This window comes from Phymastichus coffea, unplaced genomic scaffold (genome assembly GCF_024137745.1).
Source record: "Phymastichus coffea isolate CEN01 unplaced genomic scaffold, Cenicafe_Pcof_1.1 PCOF00031, whole genome shotgun sequence".
Taxonomy (NCBI): Eukaryota; Metazoa; Arthropoda; class Insecta; order Hymenoptera; family Eulophidae; genus Phymastichus; species Phymastichus coffea.
This window is the reverse complement of record NW_026706842.1, coordinates 3,303,663-3,330,105: the sequence shown is the minus strand read 5'-3', so window position 1 is coordinate 3,330,105 and position 26,443 is coordinate 3,303,663. Positions and strand designations below refer to the sequence as shown.

General features: G+C 48.3%; 2 protein-coding genes across 9 annotated transcripts in view; one reads left to right on the top strand and one right to left on the bottom strand.

Annotated features, from left to right (window-relative positions):
* LOC131663256 (syntaxin-1A) overlaps window positions 1-18,806 on the top strand; it is a 28,935-nt gene extending 10,129 nt beyond the window's left edge. Inside the window, exons 3-11 of one of the 6 annotated variants that reach the window (XR_009301838.1) lie at window positions 6,123-6,222; window positions 10,725-10,799; window positions 10,873-11,055; window positions 11,137-11,210; window positions 11,374-11,511; window positions 13,147-13,257; window positions 15,756-16,921; window positions 18,519-18,573; window positions 18,669-18,755. Coding sequence is in view for 5 of the 6 variants with exons in the window: in XM_058933551.1 (XP_058789534.1) it covers window positions 6,123-6,222; window positions 10,725-10,799; window positions 10,873-11,055; window positions 11,137-11,210; window positions 11,374-11,511; window positions 12,427-12,537; window positions 18,476-18,559 (765 nt within the window). In the remaining variant the exon portion in view is untranslated. The other 5 variants (XM_058933551.1, XM_058933553.1, XM_058933554.1 and 2 more) reach the window with 5 other exon arrangements.
* On the bottom strand, window positions 520-26,443 carry LOC131663253 (uncharacterized). Of its 3 annotated transcripts, XR_009301837.1 has the most exons (7): window positions 26,223-26,443; window positions 25,558-26,153; window positions 25,433-25,488; window positions 25,268-25,346; window positions 25,078-25,206; window positions 24,627-24,984; window positions 520-536 (listed from the first exon to the last, which is right to left on the bottom strand). XR_009301837.1 is itself a non-coding variant. In XM_058933548.1 (6 exons), the coding sequence occupies exons 1-6, from the start codon at window positions 26,311-26,313 to the stop codon at window positions 24,793-24,795; spliced, it is 1,143 nt and encodes a 380-aa protein (XP_058789531.1). In that variant the 5' UTR covers window positions 26,314-26,443; the 3' UTR covers window positions 19,040-24,792. The 3 variants fall into 3 exon arrangements, 2 of the variants coding, with proteins under 2 accessions (XP_058789531.1, XP_058789532.1); XM_058933548.1 differs by lacking the exon at window positions 520-536 and having other exon boundaries at window positions 19,040-24,984; XM_058933549.1 differs by lacking the exon at window positions 520-536 and having other exon boundaries at window positions 19,040-24,984; window positions 25,078-25,203.

The window sequence follows — 26,443 nt, the reverse complement described above, 5'->3', positions numbered from 1 at the left end:
ATATATAACTTTACAAAGTGCCAAGGATCTTTTACAATAAAGCGGAGAACTTCTTCTAGCCCAAAATAGCCGTATGTTTTAGTTAGGGAACTTATAAAATTGTCTTATTGTCAAAAATGATGTTAGTGTTTTAATGAAATTTTGACTTCTGACATTTGTACAGGACTGTGAAAAATAAGATAAAATTATATCATATCACTGTTTTAACGTAGAGTTTTTCAAGAATGTTATACGATCTTGACGAAATAAGCAAAACATTTCACTGCATTGAGTTGCACAGGAATAGATGTTTATTAAATATCTGTAGTTGGTACAGCTGGAAATAATTTTAGAGAATTTTTCTATACACGAGTACGTAAGCGTAGCTCGAACACTTTTTACGAAGCATATTTCTTCTCGATTTCTTGGAAGCTCTTGCTATTGATGTCTGGTAGCATATACGTATAATGCGACAGGCACCGCCATCACAGAAAAGATACCATGAATCCAAAAAACATAAGCTTCGCTGATGACGTCGACCATTGGTTGGTAGACTTCTGCAGCAATGAAACACAACAATACTGAAGTAAAATTTATGATATAAGCAGCTATGCTCTTGACACCAGTCGGAAATATTTCACTGAGGACGGTATTGGGCACAGACATAAAACCAACCGAATATGTAACCACAAAGCATACAGTCACTTTGAGATTCTAACAAAAAATAATGGAGTCCTAAGATTCCTAATGCTATAGCAACTCCTATACCCGGAACTAACAAAAAAAAATTTTTTCTATCTAGCTTATCAGTTAAATTCGCTGCAATGGCAGCAGAAAAAAACAGTATTACGTTGGCGTAAATCACCATTTGACTAGGATCGACCAGCTGTGATTTGTTGCTGATAATAAAAAAAGTTAAAGAGACTAAATAATCTAGGAAATACAAAGATTATCGTTAGAACCATAGTTGTTTTTGGAACTGGTTCTGACCTGAGCTATTGCATTCTTACTCCAAACGTCTGCTGGGCATTAGACACAATAAATTCTACAATATTGTCTGTTTCTCGTTCTGTATTGAATTGACGCCGATACCAAGTCAGAGGCTACAGAGCTTTTTCAAGTTGTTTATGTTTGACTAGTTGGTAAGGCGAGTTAGGCTACCGAAGAATAGTACGTTACGATACAAGTGCGGGAAAGTAGATTCTTGTCTCGCGAGGGTGGAAAGGTACACGAGACGAGAAACTCTCCTGAACATGTGCCGTACCATATTTTTTGATACGACGTATAGAAAGTGCGATTTTCAACGCACGTTTTCTGCCGAGCTTGCGGGAAAAACATACTTTGTGCACGGAGTATCGAAAACATAGTTATTCTAGTTAAATACTGAACCAACTATATTGAACTATCATTGACAGATAAGTCTTAGCTGTCGACTTATAAGAGCTCCCAGTGGTCAACCAATCATGGCTATTGGAAAGGACGTGTCACAGTAAGTACTAGTTTTTATTTCCCCGAGAAAAATTGAGAAACATCTGTACGTTCAAACGTGATTGATGTCACATAAAAATCTTGCAATATAAAAAAACATCACACTGCCAGTTATCTAGATCCAGGTATGAAGTCCAGCCACCTATTATTCCAGTTTGAGTTGTTAACATCAATTACTAAATAAACATTAACTTATGAATTGTCACGCGCCTATAAATTAACTATGTCGAAGCTTCATGTCCCACTATAGCTACACAATTTTTACACATTGCGTGTAAAGTTTATTCTCTTTCTTCTTCAAATCGATCCCACCTACTTCCACCATTATTGTACTTTAGTGGCTTTGGAAAAGATAATAAATTATTTTTGAATATTCTCTAGTCTCTTATTTGTGTTTTTATAATTCAATTAATATTTAATTGTGAACAAGTATTTATTATTTTATAACTTAAAGTTATCACAAATATTGCTGTCGTAAACACATTATAAGTCGTTGCTATTTGTATTTATAAAGTACAGTAACAAAATTTGGTAATAAACGTCATAATAATATTTTATACAAATATATATTGATCAGTATCATTGTTACCTACAAAATTTAAGAAAAATAATAATAATAGCTTCAATCGCGTCACTCCTGTATTTAGCGCTTCCATAACTGCACAGTAAATGATTGCTTCCATGAGTTGATCATCTTTGAAGAATTTTACCAATAAGATAAGAAACAGTTATACTTTTTTTCATTTCATGATACATAAAATCATGATCATGGTTACAATTTGAAAATACTATTTTTAATTACACCTTTAAGTATGCACCTCCTCAAATACAACTCATGCGCTATAAAATGTGCCCATTCAAAGTGATTTCAATGAATTAAATTCTCAGTAAAGTGAAAATAATTCTTTATTTATCTGCTAATGAGGAATCATTCTAATTTAACATAAGCACTCATGAAAAAAATGTTTTATATAAATATCAAATAATAGGTAGTCAAGACATTTATTGCAGTATAATATCGTTGTGTGAACAAGTTAACGTAAGCTATTACCTAAGTGTAAAACTGTATATAGCAAGCTACAAATTAATACCAAAAATATTTATAGAAAATTTGATAAAAAATTGTAATGGAATAATTTTAGAGAACACTAATTTTGTACATTTTACGAACTCATTCACATATAATTGATAGATCCATGTCTTCCGTAACTTTTACACTGAAAACTTGAGATCTTTTTGAATTTGCTGCAAAGTCTTGCCCTTAGTCTGTGGTAGCACGAATAGCGCTATTGGTATTGCTAGTGAAGTAATGCCAGTATGGATCTAAAAGACGTATGCCTCACCAATAGCATCGACCATTGGTTGATAGGCTTTGGCACCAGAGAACCCCAATAAGGATGAGATACTGCCAGTAATAAATGCGGCTATGCTTTTACTACTAGCTGGGAAGATTTTTCCGAGAATAGTTGGTACGGATACAAAGCCAACGATGTAGGTGGTGACGTAAAATGTAATTGAAGCAACCGGTAACCACTGCGTGTTAATTGGTTCGACTAGACGATTAATTAGCAAATACTAATGTAATGCCAATCCAGTCATGGATATAGTGATTGCAGTACTCGTAATTAGCAAAAGAATTCTTCTGCCTAATTTGTCTATTAAGTTGGCTGACGTTATGGAAGATTTGAACAGAAGTACATTGAAGCAAATAACCATTTCTTTAGGGTCTATTAGAAAAGATTTTCCATTGACAAAAATGGTTTTCGTGTAAAAGAAGACGCTGAAAGAGCCACATAACGACGGAAAACTAAAGATTGCTATGACAAGAGCAAGGGCTTTTGCGATTGGTACAGATTTCAATTGTAGTAGTCTTGATGTAACGGTTTGCTTGCCATTTAACCGGACAAATTCAATAATTTCTTGCATTTCATAGTCTGAATGATCGTGACTTTGATATGTAATAAACGACTTGCGTGCCTGCTCCATTTTGTCGTTCTTGATCAGCTCATATGGGGATTCTGGTAAGCACAGGCACAAAATCATTCCCAGCAGACACTACACTAAATACACTGTGCTCGAGGTGTTTATTGGCAAGTAGGTTTCTCCGGTAGTGCCCAATACTTGTCCTAAAAAAATAAAGGCCAGCCAACATTAGCTATTGATATCATAGTACCTTGAAGACTGGACATAGATACTTCTACCAGAAAAATGGGAAAACATCTGTAAGTCAGAATGCAAGTGATACCACTAAGAAATCTAGCAATATATGGAAAAATGACGGAATCGGCGAGTATCATTAGTGTCCAGGCTATGCTGACGGGTATAAAAGAGAAAAGTAAATTCCTTTTGGTGCCTACGTTCACAAAGGGCACTGAAACGAGGACGATGCCGATGAACCTTCCCAAGTTAAAGCAAGATTCTACCTAAGAAGCTTCCAAAAGGCTTATATGGATCGTTGAATTGACGCCGGTCAAACGAGCCACATTCGACGACATTCAGCCACTCATTATTCCCGTTTGGATGGTTAACGTCATCGCTTCAGAAAATAGTCTTATGAGAATCCAATTGGTGCGATGAACCGCAATTGACACTCGACACGTGTAAACTTACCACCGATTATCGCCAGACACTGCATAAATAGCTTATTTTTCACCAGCATCCTGGTCACACGATGGCCTCCTTAATATGCAATCAAGCACATCATCTTCATGAGCACCTCGTTCAGATGCGAGACGAGACAAGATGACCTGAGAGTTGACGTTAACTTTGTCGAAAGCTTTTGATTTCCTACAACTGCTGACGGAATCGGAAACATTGTTCCGCAAATTGACCGGCTTTGATATGTAATTAATCAATTGATGCCCGGTATTAAAATGGAAAAATGCAAAAGACATTCATAGATTAATTGTACAAATGAAATCTTCATAAATTAAACGTATGACTTGTTTGCTATTGTTGATTAGTGGAATTTGCTCGATATCAGCCGATTTGCACCAGTCGCATTGTTTGAGCAGAGTCTTACTCCAATGATGACGACGACGACGACGATAACGACGATGAGATAGCATAAGCGAAAAGGTCGGATATTTGCCGATAGCCCAAAAATTAATGTCTCTCTATCGCGACATCCGTGAACGCTGATGGCGTAAAGCAGCTTGTCATTGAATAACACCCTCTATGACCGTGCGCTGCGATTACTCAATGTGTGCCAAAATTTAGTTTGTAGCTAACTACTTTTCAAGTGCTCTATACTGACTTTGATCTATGACATTGAGTGATAAGATTAGGTGTAATTTGCTGCTCTTCTGTTTCGACTGGCCGACAGTCACATTTTCGCTCCGTCAACATCGCCGGCGAATGTTGATTCGATTACGATTCAAGCATGCAAATGTCCACCTCCCTGTAACACGTTCATCTCCGCAGCAGCTGTTTATCCGTGTGATTTAAACGCGTTTACCAAAGACAAAACATTGGGCTTTCGTTATCCATCTTGGATTCTCCTAGTTTACGATTTAACGCTACTGAGCCTTTTACCGTATAGAGTATCGATCCTACAGTCTCTCTCTCACTCTCTTTTTCTCTCGGCCTCTCTCTGCCTCTCTCGGTACACAAACGCAGACAGCCATCGAAAATCCCCGCCGAGGCGTAACGACCCGATAGAGCAGCACACAGGAGGTAGGCAGCAAGTTTCTTGCCTGGTCAGGATATCCGCTGAATAGCGATGAAATATCTAGTGCACGAAGCGATCAATCCGCCGCGAATAGGTCGAGTGGATGGCAGAGCATCTTGTGCGCACGCTGTAATTGCATCGGCGGGAATCCGCGCCGCCAGCTCGCGTAGCGATTATCGCGGCCACCCGTCGTCGCCGATTCGACTGACCGAGTACCAAGCGAAGAGCCCAACCGGTTCTAGCCGTTCCTTTTTCTGCCCCGGCCTGCCGAACCTGTCCGAGGAAACGAGACTGACGATAATTGCCGGCCATTAGCAGTGGCAACAGTGGCGACGTTAATCGATCGCTCCTCGAACAATGCCGAGGGATCTCGCTTCTGCGTATCGCCCGCAGACGATCTCCCCCCCCCCCCACACTCGCTAGCTCTCGTCAGCAATCGCGGCGCCGAGCTTAATTTTGTTCCGAGAGTCGACATCGGGGTAGACGCTTTCACGGGCAACCGCCGATGCATTCAGCGATCCCCGCGGAAATTGCGCTAACTCCTCGCGCTCCATTGTTCCGACCGACTGGCATTTTTTATAATCGGGGCCCGCACCGAGAACCGCTTAACGAGCGCTCCGTCGGGCCCTCGGTGAGAAGGAAAAGCTGCAAGCGCCGAGGCTGCTTCGATAAACGGATTCAAGCGTGCGATAATTATCGACAATTGCGAGCGCGACAAAGAGGGAAATGCCATTCAAATGCAATCCACGGCTAAAATCCCACGAGGCGTCGCGTCCGGCCGCGTCGCTCACAGTCGCTGGCAACAATTAAGCAAACCGAGAACGCAGACTGGCGTGTAACAGGCGGTGAGCGCTCCTAATAACGTCGACCGTTCATTCGACTTCCGCTCCTGCGAGATATGTCGGCGTGCTAACCGTAGGAGGGGGGAGGGAAGGGGAAGGGCCAAGAGCTGCTCGCCCGCACTCACCCATGGATGTTGTTGCAGGTGGAGGAGATACGAGAGATGATAGACAGGATTCAAGCGAACGTGGAAGAGGTGAAGAAAAAGCACAGCGCCATCCTGTCCGCGCCACAGACGGATGAGAGTGAGTATCGTCAGCCGATGTCTTCGGCGTAATCGGTTCCCCACTCGGCCATACAGTCAAATCTACGCTCGTCCCTGCGAGGATGCGCTGATGTCGATAGGCGACGGCCTCTCCTGTCTTCCTAACTTTTCTCTCTCTACTCGGCTCAATCAATTTCTCGCGCCTTTCCGCGGAGGCCGGCCACATCGGTACATTAGACGCACCGAGATGAGCGGAGACTTAGCTATTTTGAAGCTCGACATCGGCTTTAATATCGCGTATCTAGCCGTCTTCGAAGCGAACCAAGGCAATGACAATGATTCTGGGCAGAAGTAGCGCGACTGCGTTTCTCTTCCGAGCGCGCGGCCACTTAGCCGGCGAGCGAAGCGAATTCTCCAAGCTGCAGTCTCTCGGGAAGTAAGCGGAAAGCTCGTCTCACTACCGCCGGGCTCTCTCCGTCGATGTTAACTATCCTCCACGGGGAGACAATTTCAAGCGAAGCGGCGATGGTCCGTCGACAGCAGCGTCGAGCAGGCACGAGCGAACCGCCAGGAGTCGATCCAAGCCAGGCTGGTCGGGAGAGGAGCCACGCGCGCGGGCGCAGCGAGATCGTTTGCAGCGACGCGGGCCAAGCGCTCTCGGATCGATGCGATGGCGGGACGCCGCGAGCCGGGGATTCGGTAGCGCGGACGAGCGAGAAGTAAGAGCTACCTGCGCTCATCGATCGGTCCGCGCGGTCCCGTGGAGAAGCGAGCGCGCCGATTAGCCGAGTCGAGCGACAGGCGGCAGCGTCGCTCGACGCGGTCGTGCAACAGCGAGCGCGAGTCGGAGGCTCGATCAGAGGTCGGCGCCGTTCGCGCGCGACGACCCGTGTGTACGCTCGCCTCGCGGAGCTATAAGCTCGGCTCTGCCCGTCCGCTGCACAATTCATCGGGCGCACTTATAAGAGCGCAATTGACTCATCGGCAGTCGGATAAAAAAAGCAGGCGAGACCGACAGACAAAGCGAGATCGATGCCGGATGAATCATCCTCGGCCCGTACGACTATTTATACGCTCGTACTACTTGGACGAGGCATGGCTTCGAGTAACGCCGATGAGGGAGAACCGAGATCGTTGGACCTGCGCCCCTCCCTCTCGCTCGCTCTGTGTCATGCCGCTCTCCCACTTTCCCGAGATAAATCACCCTGATAATGTTCTAATCTTATTTCCCGAAGAGAAAGAGCGAAGGCTCCCCGTGCGCCACTTCTGCTTAATGCGCCGAACGGAGACGAGGAAACGAGTCAATTCGTGGGAGCTCGCGATATAAGCTCGGCGTTGATATCGATTCGCGCGAACGAGCTCGCTGCCACTTGAAAAAATAAAGCAGCCCCGCGCGCGCGCGCCCCGTGTCCATCCAGTCAGCGGCAACGAGCGGCACAGAATCCCCGACTCGCGCGCGCTCGTTAGAGTTTTTCATTTGCACACGCGGGCGCATTTACGAGGGTACGACGGCTCGTGCCGGCACTCTATTGATCGCCGTCTCGCCCGTTATGATTCGGCTCCCTTTTAAGCCCTACCACGCGTGCGTACGCACGCACACGGCGCGCTCTCCCCCTCCCCCAGCCCCTGCCGCGGATAACGTAATTCTGATTTTCGCTTTTCCCCTGCGTTTTCATTTCGACGTTCTCGCGTGATGACGAAGCTACGACTGCGAGAGGGAGAGAGCGCGATCAATATCAATCTAGCGAAATCTGTAGGAGGCTTCGGACGGCGTTTATACAGCGACACGGGCACGGTTGGTGCTCGCGGGGGCGACGTGCTCCTTATTCTCGTCAGCCGCAGCTCGGACTTGTCTGCGATCGCCGGGATTCTTCTCGCGAACGACTTGTCGGACGAATTCGTCGCTTATGTGCATGCGCCAAGCCATTGCGCCCTGAGAACATCCGCGGTCGCAGGGGCGAGCGAGGTAACCGGCGGCTGATTTAGGGCGGATTAAGTGGGTCAGCAGGGCTCCCGCGAGCGCGCGCGGCACAGTCGGAGCTCTCGGGGCGCGAACAAAACTGTCGCACGCATGCGTAAGCGACACGGAATATTGACTCGGCGCCGACGACCAGTTGCCCCCTCTATAGCCCCAGCGTACACGTGCACTTGCGCGCATGTCGCCATGGCTCTCTCTCTTTCTCTCTCTCTCTCTCTCTCTCTCTCTCTCTCTCGCTCTCTCTCTCTCTCTCGCGCGCGCATCTCCGTTTTTCCTCGCTACTGGATCGAGTCGGAGCCCGCTGTCGTTTGCGCGATTTTTTGCAACTTTTTCTTCTCCAGATAATGAATCGTCGGACAAACACACGGCGCTGGATCGTTCCGTCCTTTGATAGGACCGACGATTCAGCTGCTGGCTCACTCGTGCGCGCGGAGAGAAAGGCTCGGGGCTGACCTCACCATCCAAGATTCAAAGCCGCGCGACCCATTTGAGACGAGCGTTCATTCGCGCTCGCGAAATAAAGAGGATGCTGGCTCTCGCCTAAGCTCGTCCCGGCGTAAATCCTGCCGTCCCGGCTAATTTTATGCACCAGCCGTCTCGCTTTCGCCGCTACGTCTTCTCGAGCCCGTCGTTCCGCGTGAGCTCGATCCCCCGTTTGTTTTTATTTGTTCCGATCGCGGCACCGCCTCTGCTGGATTAGCGCTTGCCCGCCTCGGCCGAGTGAGACGAGCAAACGATGGGTTCGCGCCGTTCGAGCAGCACGCGCCCGCGCCCGTAGATCGAGGCGAGAAGTGGCGCGCGCGCAAGACAGCCGGCGAGGCCGATAGAAAGCGAACAGCGTCGGAACTAATAGCGATACACGGTGGACCGGAAGAGGAGCCTCTCCGACAAGACAAATCGCTCGCAACGTCGATTTTTTTCCCTCGTTTTTATCTCGTTTGCTCTTTCGGGTCGGCGCCGCCGCCGTTTAATAGCCGAATTACTCCCTCGGGATCCCAGCGGCTTTCTTTCGTTTCATTCCGTGGAGCTGCGCTCCGCTCCTCTCTTCGCGGCTGCCTTCGCTGCCGGAGTCCTTCCCTCCGCCGGTCGATTCAGACGCGCGCCTATCCTGCTGACCTCGGAAAATGCGACGGCGGCGGCGAAAAGTCCGCGGACGAGTGTCGTTGGATCACGTCGAGTGTAAAGTCGAATGGGCTGTTAAGCTCGCGGGGCCAAACTGGAGCCGCGACTCGGGGCTCGAAATCCAACAGTGCCGCGCGGAAGCTCGGATGAGGAAAATGTCAGCGCCGCTGTAAATCCGAGACTAGCTGCGTCAGCCAAGAACCAGCGGGGGCGCGTCGTAAACGAGCAAAGAGCCGCGGGCAAAAGTTGGCCCTCTCTCGGGCGACGGCTCCGTGGCGCGCGCGGCCTCCAGTTCTATAAGTGTTCGTGGGAGATGACCTTTGCGAATCCGCACTCTCGGCCGTATTTATTGGAATCCAATAGAGGCACTCGCAGCCCCTGACGGCAGAGCCGGGGAAAAAAGTCGCGCACGGCTCGCGCAGCCGAACGTTGGCGGCGCGTCGCGAGTCGGTCGTTCGTCGAGACGCGGTCGAGCTCGAGAGCAAACACGCGGGACGTTGGAACTCGAGCTGGAAGAAGGGCCGGCACACGCGAAATCGCGAAGGGAGCGAGGGAAAACTGCGGGCGTATCGTTCGGAAAACAGGCCGTTCAAGGCTCCTCGAGAGCCGCCCGCCTGTCCGCCAGCCGGGCGTAATCGACGACGGGTCGTTGACGTCGAGGACTCGCCGTCGGCCGATCGTCGGCAGCGGAATGTTGAAAGTCCTCTTGGCCGCGGTCGTCGCCGCGGCAACGTCGTAGCGCAGAGCGCTGTTGACCCAGTTCGTAGTAGCCCTCGAGCTGGTTCAAGCCGGCGCTCGCCGGAGCCCGTTGAGCGGGGCGCGTGAAAATGGGTCGACTGCCGTGCCTGGCGCTCGTCGCGCTTTCGCCCTGAAGACGCAAGGAGAGGAGAGGAGAGGAGAGGAGAGACTGTGCGGGATGAGTCGACCACGGGCGCTGCCTTTCCCCTGGCTCGCCGCTCGCACCGCGGATCAGCGAGCGCGTGCCGGCGATGTCCGCGATACCAGTGGCCGACGAGGGCGTGTTCGCGCGGCGCGTCGGCCCGCGTCAGAGATCCGTGCGGGAAGAGCGACCGAGCGATCGTGCTCGAACGCCATGAGTCGCCTACGCGTCGCCCACGTGCGTACGCGTCGCCTCTCATTCATGGGCTGGCGTGGGCAGTGACGTCATTGCATGTCGACACCCACGCTCCTCCTTGACGCGTACCGCCGCGTGCTTCTCGCACCGACGTCAAGCCGCCGAGAGCGTACGCCTTTTTTCTCTCCCTCTTTCCACCCATCGCAAAGCGGCCGATCGCAATCGACGGCAGCCGTGACGCTCGGGCCTGACACCCGGGCGATCGGTGTCCAGCGGGACCGGAGCCGGGTGAACGCGCGCTCAGCCACCGCGACGACGCGAATGCCACTTGCACTAACTCCTTTCGCCTGCTTCGTTGCACTCGCAGAGGTCAAGATGGAGCTCGAGGACTTGATGGCCGACATCAAGAAAACTGCTAACAAAGTCAGAGCCAAGTTAAAGGGTAAGTGCGTTGGTTTGCTTGGGCTCATCGACATTCGACAGCGACTCGTCAATCGGGCCCTGTTGTCTTGCAGTGATAGAGCAAAACATCGAGCAAGAGGAGCACACGAACAAATCGTCGGCGGACCTGAGGATACGCAAGACTCAGCACTCGACGCTATCCCGGAAATTCGTGGAGGTGATGACCGAATACAATCGGACACAGACCGATTACAGGGAAAGGTGCAAGGGCAGGATACAGCGACAGCTCGAAATCAGTGAGTTTTGCCGTTGCTTACCGATGCGACTGTCCCGGCGCGGTCGTCGCCGACGCGAATAACGTGCTTGCGTGTCTGCAGCGGGTAGAACGACGACCAACGAGGAGCTGGAGGAGATGCTGGAGCAGGGCAACCCGGCGGTCTTCACGCAGGGGGTAAGTGCTCTTTGTTCCCTCGCGACTCGCGGCAAGCTTGCGATTGGCCGCGATCCAAGAGCGACCGCGTCACGTGCAAGCAGCCCGATTGCCATTTAAATAGCCAACCGTCGGGCGCATTTTCATATTCACTGACTACGTGCGCCTACTCTGTGTGTTGCAGATCATCATGGAAACGCAACAAGCCAAACAGACCCTCGCGGACATCGAGGCGCGCCACGCTGACATCATCAAACTAGAAAACTCCATTAGGGAGCTGCATGACATGTTCATGGACATGGCCATGCTCGTGGAAAGCCAGGTAAATCATCGTCGACGCTCCGCGCTCGCAACGCGATACCTGATTTCCCATTGATTGCCGACTCATCGGAGCAACCGTGTCCCCCGCTCGCTCCTTGGTACTTTCGGAGTGTTCTCTCTTCTGCGTCATTACGGATGCTTGCGCTCGTGCTCCTGCTCTGAAAGTATCAAAGACGATCGCTATTTGACAGTTTGATTATTCAATTTCAGCTGACGACCAATCGCAACGCTTCACTTATGATTGCACTTTGATTCCTTGTAGCTTTGCAACCTGTTAGACGACAGCGATCGAACGTTACGATTGGTCTCATTAATTATTGACTCGGGCGCTTTACTCCCAATGGCTTGCGAACTTAAATTTTGTACTTTTATGAATTTCATCGTACGAGTGACTTTTATTTGAATATGCTTAGATATTTGATCGATCGGTGATGAAAAAGAATAGAAAACAGACGGCGCTGCGTTTATGAAGCCAATGTCTAATCCGTAATCAAGTATCTCTTCCATTTTCAAAGTTAATCCGAGTTTTCCAAATCTTATGAATAACAATAATTGATCTTACTCACCAATTAATAACTAATAACAATCGATCAGGGCCAGCGAGCAAGCAGACAATGTCTTTGCGTTGGCTTTGAAGCGAAGTAAAGCAACTTAACTATTAACGGACTCTTCAACTTCACCAAGTAAACTGCAACACTGGATGAGTTGAAGTTGAAGAGCAAAAATTGAGCAAAAAAACAATAAAAGTAGGGCGAGGAGATCGCCGAGCTTATACCTCGTTGCTTTTCTGTCTGTCTCTCTCTCTCTCTCTCTCTCACTCTCTGCCTACCTGTCTCTCTTTCCTCCTGATCTGGGGTGGTGTTGGTGTGAAACTGGTTGGCTCCCTGGCAAAAACGCTGCGCCGCTGTGTCAATAGGGCGAGATGATAGATCGCATAGAGTATCACGTGGAGCACGCGGTCGACTACGTGCAGACAGCCACGCAGGACACCAAAAAAGCACTCAAGTATCAAAGCAAAGCCCGACGGGTGAGTCCTGTCCATAGTTGTAAGATGCAATCAACACGACATCCTGTTCCCTCCCATATACACAAACCTGCAATCGTTCGCGTCTAATTGGTCACTTTTCTTCTGTTTCTTTTTTTCCTGGCCCTTTGCCCAATTACCTCCCCCCCCCCCCCTCGATTCCAACATTCCTCTTGCCAATTGCCACTTTACGTCTCATTTGACGCCCATCTACCTCTCACAACATCTCTACTATGCGTGCGACGACGACAATCATTGGCTCGCTCGAATTAATTTGACTTGATTTGGTGGTGATGGTGGTGGTGCTGGTGCTGGTGCGAAAAACGAAAACTTTGTACCTCGTACGATAACGATCGAACGATATGGGTGTGACGATTGTGCCTCTGTCCACTGCTGCTCTGTCTATATCAATATGCTAACCGCCTGACTAACATGAACTAACGATTAACTGGTTCTCTTGATCGATGTGTATCTATGTATCTCTGTCTGTCTGTCTGTCTGTCTGTCTGTTATATCGATGTGTGTGCATAAACCCCGACCCCGAACTTCACTATTCTCCCCCCCCCCCCAACCCCTGCCCACCCCACCTGCTGCTGGTGCGAAACGAGACAGGGAGAGCTGGTGGACCGCATCGAGTACCACGTCACCCAGACCGAGGACTTCGTGAAGGACGGCAAGACGGAGCTCGTGCAAGCTGCCATATACCAAAGCAAGGCTCGCAAGGTAACGAACAGTCTGGCGCCGGCAAGGAGATCTAACCTGATAACCCTCTTTCACTCTCTACACTGTTGTCTTCGTTTCCTCCGACTAACGCTGTTTTGCCGCAACGTCTCGCAACGGTCCCATCGTTTTCCGTTCTCTTCCTTCTTTCTTTACGTCGCATGCCTGCCTGCGTTTCCCTCTCTCTCTCTCTCTCTCTCTCTATCTCTTGATCCGTCACTACTCTTTGTGCTGCATGTGTGCGGGCCTTCCTCCTTTGCGCGCGCGTTCGAGACGAGATTCGCTGTATGTCAGAATAGATTGTGTACTGTTTTCCTATATGGCCGATCAGCATTCCCTGAGCGGCCTCTTGCTTAACTGGCGCCATCGGCGAGGCAAACGAGAGCCTTCGACCGAGAGGAGCACGACCGATGGAACGAAAACGTAAGAGATTCAGCTTGATGACCTGCAGTTCCGTGCTGCAATAGCTGTCAGCGCCAGCCACTCGAGCTTCTTATCGCGATGCCAGCTTGTGTGTAGTCCAGCCACGCTTCGAACATTTCCGCGCTTCTGCTCTGTAGGCACCAGTAGGCTCTCAAATCCTCCGTTTCGCATGCTAACACGCGCGCACTCGCGCACCGTAGCTGCCACCCACGTCCACACTATGGAAACTCCGCTACCCTCGTATCACCCTACGCAAAATCGACAGCAATAACATTTTTGCATGATCTTTACTTTGCAATCGAGCCCTTATTCGTTATACGCTGCTTCGTATTTCTTTTTTTGTTTTTTCCTTTTACTGCGAATACCAACACGCAGAGCTTCGGCAGAGGCAGCACACCGCCAGTTTTACCATAGAATAGACAGCACGTTTATTTATCTTACTATCAACTTTTTTGAATGAAATCTTTCGATTACACTTTTCCTTTTTTATTTCTCTACAAGTGTTTTTTTTCTCTCTTTCAAGAGTCAAGATCGAGTAGTCGACGGACGAAATTGGAATCCAATTGTCTTATTTATTTTTCGATTGTATGTCAAAGAGCGATGATCAAACGATTTCTATACGCACGACGGTAAAAAAAAAACAAAACAAAAACAACTAAGTGTAACAGCAACTCACAAGCAAAATCACCTGACTGACTTGCTCGTTGTGTTGTCTTTTTCTGTCCACAGAAAATGATCTTTATAATGATCTGCGTCGCAGTATCGCTCGTCATATTAATCAGCATTCTTGGAGTAATGTTTCCGATATTCTAAACGGATCCGTAGCAAGAGAATACTCACACACGTACACACGAGAGAAGAAAAGACGATCGAATAAGTAGGAAAGCAGGGCGGTTAGATTAGAATTTTGGCGGGCGATGGAATGAGCGTAGATCAGCGGGAACGTACAATGAGAGACAGCCAGGCAAACCCTCGAAAGTACATAAATTTGGCGAGGCACGCAACGACTTGGGCGCGACAACCATCGGACTGCCTCGTCTGACGAACCATACATACAATTATATCACTGACAGCAACAAAGTCGACGAGTGGACAATAAACGTTATGACGTCGAGCGCCGAGTCGAGAAATAATGTTCAGAGACTGGCTGTGACTGGCAGTGAGCTGGACAAACGAACGAACGGCCCTTCGAGGATGACCTAATTCAGTGCTAAATATAACTTACGCGATTCCTAAAATGCGTCGAAGAAAAAAGATGACGTTGCACCAGTTGATTTCGTTTCAAACTTCCGCCGCGATATCCACTCAGACGACGTTGTTAATTGGTTCTCTCCTGTTTCTCAATCGTATCGGAATGTGCCTTCGAATACTTAATTATCGCTGATCGTTTTCAAAGAGAAAAGCAACAACAAAATTCCTCGCCCGCTTGTGTTTCGACGTGCTCGATGTCATTGGTATGCTTTTGGACGCAACGAATTTTCTTTTGTTGGGAGTCAGCGCTGAATCGCCATCGCTTTACGGGACTTGTACATACGAATTCAAGCTTCCCGCCGACAACATTCTCGTGGCGAGCGCAAGCGTAAGAGAGGACAAGACTAGGGATCGGTGCCCGGCAATTCGGAGGGCTGACAAATGTGTTCAAGACGACTAATAATTATTCGCGGGTGTGTCTGTGTGCGTGTTGACTTGCGCGAGAGGCTGCGGTCGGCTTGGGCTTTCGAATCTTAATCGTGCTATTTCTATCGCTGTCGATCCACGACAAAACAGTACTAACCAGTCTGCTAACGCATTTGTATCTCTGCACCAATGACCTCCTTTCAACTAATCTTGTGACAAGCTTTGGATCCACACCTTTACAGTCGGAAAAGCTCCACGACCATCGAGACGTAATCGCTACTGTCTGCCGGATGGCGTCTCGAAAACTGCGCTCTCGCCGCTTCGCCATTGTCAGTGCCAACTTTTACCGCTCGGGTTTAACTTGGCAGGCCGGTTGATCGCACTTTTCGAGGCTTGCCAGATGCCCGTCAGACGCTCGCCGATCAGAGCGCCACTTGACGCCCACGTTGTTTTGTTCACAGAAATTGATCTTCATCGTTGTCTGCCTTTTGGTGGTGCTCACCATTTTAATTGTTATTTTGGTGGTAAACTTGCACTGAGGACGATGTCGGAGGAGCACGAGTATTATCACATCACGGACGAGCGAGCGTCGAGCATTGTGTCGCATCCACCCCTCCTCCCTCTGACCACTCGCGCTGTTCTCGTTCGGCCTGCTAGCCTGGCAAAGCCACTCGTGCGTTCTCGATAGCGATTAATCCTCGCCGACCCACGGCGGCTTTGCGCAGACTCCTAGCACTAGTACTTACGTGACGTTAAGCTGCGAATTCGCTCTGATGATGATCTGTAACTCGCGTCGTTTAACCCACTCGAGGATGGAGCGCAGAGCCGTCAGTCGTCGCCCACCCCCCCTTCTAATTCTTCGATCCCAGTGTCGCATACCTGACGAGAGCCTTACTCTCGCGCCCCCGTCTCTCACTGAAATCCAGCCGACGCGAGTCCACGCGTCCGACTCGAGTAATTAAGAGGCGGGCAGGCGCGAGCCGCGAACGCTGGAGGCGAGTCAAGGAGCGCCTCTCGTCTCTCCAGTTCCTCGTTAAGCTTTCCTCTGTTTATGTAAATAAGACGATATGTTGATTTGTATAGAGTTGCGAAGAAGGCCGATATGTCCGCGAAAAACGAAATGTATGCTTACGCGCATATACATATGTAAATAAATTAACATACACGTATATATATGCGTCTAGGCTGAGCGGAGGTTAAGTAGAAATTGCACGTCGACGCTTTTCAAACGTATGGTTGATATGCGATTCACATTGTGTAGCCCGAACAAGTAAAGTAAAAAACGATAAAGATGTCAATCTACGTATATAGATATAGCTCGAAGAACGTGCGAGCGCTGCGCCAACCGAGCAAAGCTGTTGTAGATAGGCGTGCTAGCGAGCGTAGGGTGTCCGTAGGGCCGTCGGGAATCGAACAGGCGCCGATCGATCGCGCGTCGTCACATTTGTACACAGACATTGGCAGGAGAGGTTTTCTCGCGCCAGCTGCAATGCACAGTCCTCGAAGGTTGCAATAACAGTAAGCGCGATCAGAGCCAAGCAGCAGCAGCAGCAGCAGCAGCAGCAGCAACAGCAGCACCAGCAGCAGCAGCAGCAGCACGGCAACCGCCGAAGACTCTGCCAGACAAGTAAGTACCCAAGCGGGAAGAAAGAGAGAGAGCATTGGCCGCGACTCTCTTTGTGTGTCCGTGTTGTAGATGCAGCACGGGTGTAATGCTGTTGACTGTCGTTGTGGCTATAGGTGCGCGCTGGCTCTCGATTCGACTCCCGTTCGCGCTCGTGGAGGCGAGCCAGCGGGGCTCGGGCCGCCCGATTCGTTTGCATTGCACTCGCGCGCCGAGATGTCTAGCGCGATTACCTGCTGTTGGCTGCCTGCTGTCGCCGCCTGCCGCGTAGCAGGGCTGCGCTCTCGGTGCGACGTTCATTGTACGAACTTTTTTAATCCTCTTACCGCTAAGCTCCGGCCCTTTTGCGCTGACGAGCAGTCGTGAATTTCGCACCGATACGCGCGCAATTGCCATTCTCTCTTTCTCTCCGTCTCTCTCTCTCTCTCTCTCTTTCTCTCTCTGCCGTTCTTCCAGCATTTCGATCAGTTGTTTTAATCAACGGTCTTTTATTGTCTTGCAAAGCTGTGGAATCCAATTATCTTGCATTTTTTTTCTTCTCTTCGAGTTTCACTACAGAAGGCATTTATTTGTTCTAAAGCACGCGTAGATCGTTGTCACACGCGAGCATGCTTTTCCGTCGTTCTGGCTCCGTAGGAGCGCTCGCGCGCATGTTCCTCGCTACGCCGTGTGCTAGCGAGACGAGAATGATAGCCAACACCAAGGGCCGCTTGCGCAAGCTCCTCCTCTGGAGCACACGTAGAAAGCACTTGGCCGCCAGTGACAAGTGTCGACGATGTTTACGAGTACATCGAGAACCGCAGCGACGCATCGGTTCGAGTAGCATTGTTGTATTAGTCTTAGTCGTATGCAACTGTACAGCAGTGATTGATTGTCTATTTATTGTACTAGCACTGCAGAATGCACTGGCACAGCTACGTAATTGTCCTCGAGCTAAATCACCTTTGTATCGCATTGCTATTATTATTTCATCGACATTTAGCGTGATCGTCACTAGTTCAAGCGAATGGCCGTGTAAATAAATGTTTTTATTTAACACTCTACGCAAAGCGCATTGATGATTTCATTTTGCACCCCTTCTTGTCCACGCAACCACTGTTGGGACCTCAGTGTCGTGTTGCCGATGCCAGAATCACCTAGATTCGTTTTAGAGTGGTCTGTCAGCGCTGCGACCGAAGGACCTGTGTTTATGCGTGCGTGCGTGCGTGTGTGTGTGTGTGTGTGTGTATGTGTGTGTGCACGTATGCGTTTGGGCGTCACGTAGCAGTATTGGACAGAAACGAGAACTAAATATTGCAGTGGTATTAGCTGGAGCAGTGGTGTACGGAAGAAAAACGAGGGAAAAAGCAAAGATCACGATAGACAGAGCAAGAGAACATTGTATATTCATATATGTTACCCATGAATACCATCCCATATATATATAAACGAGTCCAAATAAATGTGTATGTAAATGATGTGCAGACGTATTTGTGTGTCGGTGTAGCGCAAGCCTAGAGTAGACGGAACGACGGAAACTAATGCAAGTTGTTTTTCTGTAAATTTGGCCGCGAGCAGAAGAAAATCATGATCTTGATCTGCGTGACGATTCTCGTCATAGTGCTGGTCTTCACCGTCGCGGGATACCTCGGCCTAGTGTGAGCGCCTCGACGCAGGTAGGCACCCGGCTACCCGTCGGCGGACCGCCGACCCACGGACTCGAGCCAGCCGCACGGATGTTTGATCGATGCCCGGTGCGCGTCTGTTGCAGGGCCAGCCCGAGGCGCGAGGGGCGCGCCAGCAGGCGTCGCCGCCGCCGGCAGCGCCGTGGCGATCCCGGGCGCACGGCCGAGCGCACCAGCCACAGAAGGACGACGCGAGGAGCAACGATTGGCCGCCGACGCCTGCCTGCGCCTCGAAGAGGCCCCCCGGCACACCGACGCGCCCGTTTCACATTCACACCACCCACACCCACACGCACACTGGCGCCACGAAGACACGGCCCCCCGACTCACCTGCAGCAGCGCCCACCCAGCCGCAGCCAGCGACCAGCACTGGCAAATTGCGCGAGCGAAGTGACGCCGAGCGACACCCACTCTCGCAGCATCCGCGCAGTCCACTAGGCCAGGCACTCTTAGCGTAGCTTTCCCTTCGTTCGGTCGCTATTTTTTATTATTATTGTAGACCACGTGGTGGCTTGATTAAGGCGCGGCTCGCCCCTTCGCGGCGCCACGCCGATTGGCGGAGCGTTGGCGAGGCACGATTCTCGTACCGGTGCAGCAATAAATACGATATATCTACACATATAGGTGTTACCGGCAGACAATTGGCGGGGAGAATGCGCGAGTGAGTGCGCGAGCGAGTAAATGCGAGTGCTTTTCATTGTTATCGGTGTCGCCCTCGCCGACAGCTTTGGCCGCAAGTTTTCAGGATCGTGCGTTGCATATTTCACGAGGTTTTCGTCGAGATTATGACACGCTCATTCACATTCACACTCACACACACACACACACTCACACACACACATTCACGCATGTTCACCGCAACTGAAGAATACGCGTTCCACGTTGCAAAGCGTTCAGGGCGATCTCGCGTTGTCAACTCAACGAGTGCTGAGTGTCGTCGAAGCTGACGACTTCGACGGACCGTTTTCGGAATGACGGACGGCAGGTTCGCAGCTGCGACGCATCCTGTACAGAAAGTGTAATTGTTAGCTTAGATAGCTGCCGTTACTATCATTATACATATATATATCTATATCTATTATATTCCAATTTACGATACGAGTCGTGAAAATAAACCAAAAAAAAGAAAAAGAAAAAAGAAAAACAAGTATGTCGTTAAAATTAACTAAAACTGCATCTAAGAGGTCTAAGAGGTACGAGCGAGGGCGAGATGACGGACTCGGCTCTCGCAGAGCTTACCGAGCGCCTATTGTCGAAAGCACGGAGGAAGACTCATAACCGTGCGCGGACCGCGTTGTTCGGAATCGCGGACAAGCACGATATTGTGCAGCCGCGACTCATAGCTCCAGTTCCGTGCTTTCGACAATCCGTGCGGATCCCTGTCGCAGGCGAACGCGTCGAAGGAGCGGTCGAGACGACGATGGCAAACCAGAAAAAAAAAAACACGCGCACGCATAAATTTATCGACAACGCGATATTAATAAAAGTGCTGTGAAGCGCTGAATTTTCAATTCCAATTTTCAAGTCTGTGCATTTCAATGTGATTGAATCAATTGCTACTTACTCGTTAGGGATTCGCCTTGTCAAACGTCAAACCCTAGTCAACATTATAGAATAACACGGCGGAATGCTCCGCGCAATCTTCTAGTTGTAATGAAACGAACGATGCCAGCGGAGAGTAAAGACCAACAGAAATTAAGGCTGCAAGCGTGAAAGTGCAGGATTCTCTATCTCTTTCAGCGCACACGTGCGTGTGTGCGTATAGATGGTTCTCCGACGCGAGTAGCCAACAAGTAGCACGAAATAAAGATCCAATTAGAACTTGAAGGAACTGCGGATGCGCTTGAATTTTCGCATGTATTCGCGTGAAATCGGATCGTCCGACTGGCAGTAAAGATTTCCAGTGGACGACGCCGAAACGGCTTTTGGCCCGGCAGCGCCGAGCTGCGTCGCGGACGAGCGAGGCCACCTTTGCATCACTCGCGCGCAGCAGTATTACAGTCGTCCGATCGATCACGATAGCCGGCGGCGCGGGCGTCACACCTGATCGTTCGCCATTGCGGAAGCAAGACAAGACGAGAGAGAGAAAGAACACGTGACGCCAGTCGCGGGGACGGACAGAGCTTCTTTTGGACGATTTCCCGGTCTGCGACGGCTCCTCGTTACGTTCACACGGGAATCGACGCGCTCGATCGACCTAGCCTCGAGATGCAACGCCGCGACTATACAATTGACGGAGCACAATAACCGATTGTGTATCGGAAGTTTGGCCTAACGCGCGACTCGCGGACGCGCTCTCGCTCCCGGAACCGGCCGCTCGCGAGCGCGAGTCAATTTCGCGACGCGTCGCTCGCCGATGAGCGCGCCAGACGGATCGCGCGCCTCGTTCTCTTTCTCTCTCTGCCCGTTCTCCGACTCTCAGCGCTTCGACGCCACTCGTCTTCCGGGATGCTGTGGCTGCAACTCGAGTCACCCCCCCCCCCACGCGCTCTTCTACTGGCGTTTACCTTTGCAGCGTGAGCTTTTCGGGGCGCTTTCGATGATTTCGACGACGATAGACGAGACGAGTAGCGAGTATTTCGGTGAATTCCCGTGGAATTGATCGCGTTCCCAGCTCGACTGGCCCCGACATTTTTTGAGATAGCTTGTGAAATTCACAAGAGAATTTTGAAAAACTTCGAGCGATCGTTGCGCTAGAGGGATGAACAATCGAATAGAGGAATGTATTGAAAACCATTTGCTGAAATTGAACCGTCGAAAATGTACATGGGTCGGTGTCACATCGGTACAATTACTTGTAAGAAAGGCTACTTTAATAATCTTATCAGTGTCAATTCCATTTTCAGCTAAATCATAATTTTGAAATGTTTAGATACGATATAACGCGGCAAAATAATGGCGCATTGTCGATGAGATGACGGAGATTAATTAACTTTAACTATGCAATTTAAGTAAAAAGGAAAAACGTTGCAAATAATAATAATAATAATAATAATAATAATAATAATAATAATAATAATAATAATAATAATAATAATAATAATAATAATAATAATGATAACAATAATAATAATAATAATAATAATAATAATAATGATAATGACAATGACGGTTCACGCGAGTGAATTTCATGTGAAAAAGTGAGATTATACTTAACGGGATTATATAAATGTTAAAGAAATAAAATAATTTTGGGAGATTGGATCTCGAAGTGCGTGCAGTAAAAAGGGTCAATGAAACAATATCAGCACGTCGTTGTGGCGCGAATGAGCGAAAAAGCAGAAGAGAGTAATGTAAGAAAACGCAAGAAAGAGGTAAAAACAAACAAACAAACAAACTTCTGAATACTTTTTATCGTAGTTATTTCATAGGGAAGAGACAAGCAAGTATAACGCGATTAAGAATTCCGTATTTAACGATGACTCATATCTATAAATAAATCAACGGTGTTTTCTGCCTAATGTTATTAATATCTCGCAATGTCGTCGGGCAACTAACGTGTATTATCGCATATGTGAAGCGACGCGCCGGAGAGAGGAAATCGAGACGACACATTCCCTCAGTTTCAGCAGAGTAGTGATCCATCGAAGCGCAACGGTGAGAATAGCCAGCAGAGGGCAAACGGGACATTATATCTATACATATAAACATACGCGAAGTGTACAAAATTGGCAATAATTTTAAGAGCTTGCGCGAGACTCCGCGATGACAATCGCCGAAGCGTCGCGGCGAGCGTGGGACATTGCGATCAAGTGGTCGCGAAGAGAGCGAACGACGGCGCAGAGCGACGGTCGGATCGAGTGGAGCGCGACGCGACGCTGCGGCGCTTTCGCGGAGCGCCGACGCGCGAGCATTACATTGTGGCATGCATATCGCTCGCAGAGACGATCAAGCTCCTCGGTTACACGTATATAAATATATCAATTTTCTATATAACAAAACTTAAGCTCTATTTCTCTCTCTCTCTCTCTCTCTCTCTCAATGTTGTCTCTCGAGTTTTTTCTTCCGGGCGTCGCGTATTCGCGACTGCAAAGTACTCGTTTACTCGATGTTACGTTCTGAATTGCAGACGCTCCGCTGCATGCGTCGGCGCGCGGGCCTCGAATCTACTCTTCCCAAAAACAATTTACGTGTTTTAAAATGCCACTCTCAGTCTCGTAGTTTCTCGATCGAGCGTAAAGGCGAACGACCGAGTCGTCGCCGATGAGTTATTTTTCATGATTTCCAAGTTTTTTCTACACTGTAACCGAGTTAGTCTTGAGTTTTCTCGTTATACGATGACGGCGTAGGTATATATGCATACTCATGATATACCTAGCTATATATATGAATTATGAGAATTCAACAACACACAACGTTATTATTGAAAGAGACGCTTTTAAATTGCTATAAGTGTTACAAAGTTGTATTATATTTATCGAAGCTATAACAGTTTTTAATAAATATATCTTAGAAAGACAAAGTTTATTTAACTTGTTAGAATATTGAGTATTTTATGAATATATCATTACCAATATTAAAACCTCGAAGTTTTGTACCATGTTAATGACAAATGAAAGATCTCTATGTTACATACACAGACACACACACGTTCACACATGAACCACGTATACGAGCATACATACATACATCCGTACATACATACATACATACATTCATGTGTGTGTGTTTGTGTGTGTGTGTGTGTGCGCGTGTGTGTGTGTGCGTGCGTGTGCTTGTATGCCATTATAATATAAAAAATAGTGAGCAACTCGAACCTACGAGAAAAACAAAGATAATACGGAGAAGCGTGAAAAAATAGCATTAACAGACGAACTAGGTATCTGAACTATTAATGCAAGTGCACCTAAAATATCAAAGACACCTTCGCTCTTGGGACTGTGAAAAGGCTTCTTTATCCGGCAGAGTGGGCGCAATCACAGGCAATTACTCTCGCTCGTACGAGCATTTTTTTCGAGGAGAAAGCAGGCCTCACTGTCGTCGACGCCTATCCCATTAAAATATCTCTCTCGCGAAACATAAAGTACAAACTTGCGGTTTTCGTTTGCATTTCTGAATCATTTCGCAATCATCGCTTGAACCCTGCAACAATGGCTCGCGTCCGTCAGAAGGACAACCCGAGTCAGTCGCGTCAATCGTATCGCTTGTATTCCGCGTGCGCGCACGTCGAGCCGAGGCTTATCTCGTCGCCAATTGTAAATACGAGGCACCTCCAGTTGTCGCAATCCGCGCACAGCTGGCGGACGAAAGAACGAGCAGATTTTAGCAGCGCGATAGACGACAATAACGTGGACTCGAATCTACAGCGAAATAATTTCGTCGTGCAATCGTGTCAAATGGCTTTCGATGAGAGAGAGAGAGAGAGAGAGAGAGAGAGAGAGAGAGAGAAAGAGAGAATGTGAAGGTGACGCTTTAACCGTTACTCGTCAAAAGGACATTCAAAGAGCCCATCGCAGTCCCTTAGTGAAGCTCGTTGCGTTAATCAATAATCTAAAAGTACTCGATCCATTTTAAAGATACTGCTGTAAAATGTAAATTTCGAGATATTGGAAGTAAACTTAAACAAAACATCTTCCACTAGACGTCTTGTGATTTTACCGCTCCACCACTTTTCACCTTTCAGTCGCATTGTTAATGTATTACGTTAAATGTTAAAAAGCACACGTTACTTATTATTATTTGCCGGATTTGTTTTGATACTTAGTGTATTAACAACTTTATGTCACTACGTAAAGGAAGCCAAAATACGCATTGACAGATAAAATTTGGTTTTCTAAAACAATCGTAATTCGAATCGACAGGAGCGTTCACGTAGTTTATTTTCAAAGTTGTACCGTTAGTTTGCCTTTGATCGGCACGGATTTGTGTTACCGTAGTCTCGATTAATTAAGCGTGCAGTTTAATAATGGACGGCATTGTCATCTTGCAAGTTCACGACACAGTAACAGAACCGGTGGTAAGTATTCGCTATAAAGCCATACGTAAACATTCAAAGTTTGCACGTCTCTTTATTTTTTGCTATTATTTTTAAACGCGAAACTTACGGTCAATAAGCTGAGTTCATTGCGATTTTCAAGGCTCGAGCAGACTCGGCAGCGCATGCAGCCGGATATTTTGACATGCTGATGAGTATCGACACATGGCTAATATGACATAAGCGTAGCCCCGTACCATTTAAAAGAAAACCAGTAGAAAAATTGCTCTGGTAGTCTACGGACACAGATGTCTGTCTTCGTCGCCGGACACTTGCCCGGCCTTCTCGATCAACTGATGGATGTAGTTTCCATCCTCGAAATGGTCCTCGGGACCGCGTAAAGCATTCTCGCGAATGAATCGTTTGGCTGCATTTTCATCAACCCACGACATCGACAGCTTGCAGCCCCAGGAAAGTAAGGCTAAAGGCTGCGCATATAAGCTCATTTGAATTGCCCGTTACAATGGCGAGTTTTTCGTGGGCTCTGTATGAAATATGAACGGTCAATCGGGTCAACTCACTCTCTCCTCGTGGAGATGATCGTTCGGTGATATCACGTGTCTTCTCAAGCACCTTCTAACCAGGCTCTTTAAACGCTCCACCTCGAGTGTGTTGGCGCAGGGGTGATACAACATGACTATAGCTCCCTGCTGCGAAAAGCAGATTGCTCACTCATTTTCCTATCCTCGGTCAAGCTGCGAACGAGCATACCTCCAGACTGCGAAGCCATCTCTGTGCGGGCAGGTATTCGTATTCGCCGTAAGCTGGCCAAATGGGTCTCGAGGTTCCACTACGCCGGCGGCAAAACAACAGTCATTTCAGTGGCATGCCCGAGCTTAACAAAAACAGCATTAAAATAACCGGATCTCAACTCACAATGTCGGGATGTCTTCAACGTAGTCGATAGCCTCGGACATACACCGATGCATAACCTAATGCAAAAAATGATTAAGTCACATTGATAAGCTAAACAACTATCGGAGGTGCGCAATTGTCGGTACTCTGTAATTTTTGGGAATCGTTTCGCAATAATACTCTGCGACTATGCCGAGATCGGGGACGATTTTTCTTCCGAAGCACACGTGACTCCTGGATACACGGTTCCAATCAGCTTCTACATTGTTCAGTCCATCGTCGCATGTGTCGTTTAATCCGGCGTTGACGCGTCTGCTACCGCTGCCAGTCGCGACTGATTCTGTTTCATTGCTCTTGTGAAATATCTTGGGAGGAGCCGTGTACTCGCCAGGTCGACTGGGCATCCACCTGCCCTCCCAATGCTCCAAGGAATCTTCCTCGTTTACATCATTTCGCGATGATTCTACGATTTTACTCTTTTTATGAAATACTTTGGGAGGCGCTGTGTACTCGCCAGGTCGACTGGGCATCCACCTGCCCTTCCAGTGCTCCAAGGAATTATCCTCATTTTCGTCTTTTTGCGATGACTCTACGATTTTACTCTTTTTATGAAAGACTTTGGGAGGCACTGTGTATTCACCAGGTCGACTGGGCATCCATCTGCCCTTCCAATGTTCCAGAGAATCGTTGTACCTAACTTTTTCACTTTCCTTGTTATTGGCATTAACCTTGGTGTTAGCATCTGGAAATTTATACAATCACAATGATTGTCTTCTATTGACAGGCTACCTTGAACATATGTTAGACTTACTTAACTCAGCTATACTTTCATGTACGCGTGTAATGGCGCACACTAACAAAATTAATGCAGTAATTCTATCATCGTTCAACATGCTTAACATCGTACACCATGCTTGCTCGCGATAGTTCGCTTAATTAGCTCGGAATAAGAGAGACGACTGAATCGCGAAAATTTTACACGAACAACAAGCGTTTATCACGTGATGACCCACGTCAAAAGCCTATAATAAG

What these genes read in the sequence shown, in the direction of transcription:
- LOC131663253 (XM_058933548.1), bottom strand. Translation starts at nt 26,313, where the DNA reads ATGTTAAGCATGTTGAACGATGATAGAATTACTGCATTAATTTTGTTA. An exon ending in TGAAAGTATAGCTGAGTTAA is followed by an intron (nt 26,154 to 26,222) that starts GTAAGTCTAACA and finishes ATAAATTTCCAG; the next exon opens with ATGCTAACACCAAGGTTAAT. An exon ending in CGATTCCCAAAAATTACAGA is followed by an intron (nt 25,489 to 25,557) that starts GTACCGACAATT and finishes TTTTTGCATTAG; the next exon opens with GTTATGCATCGGTGTATGTC.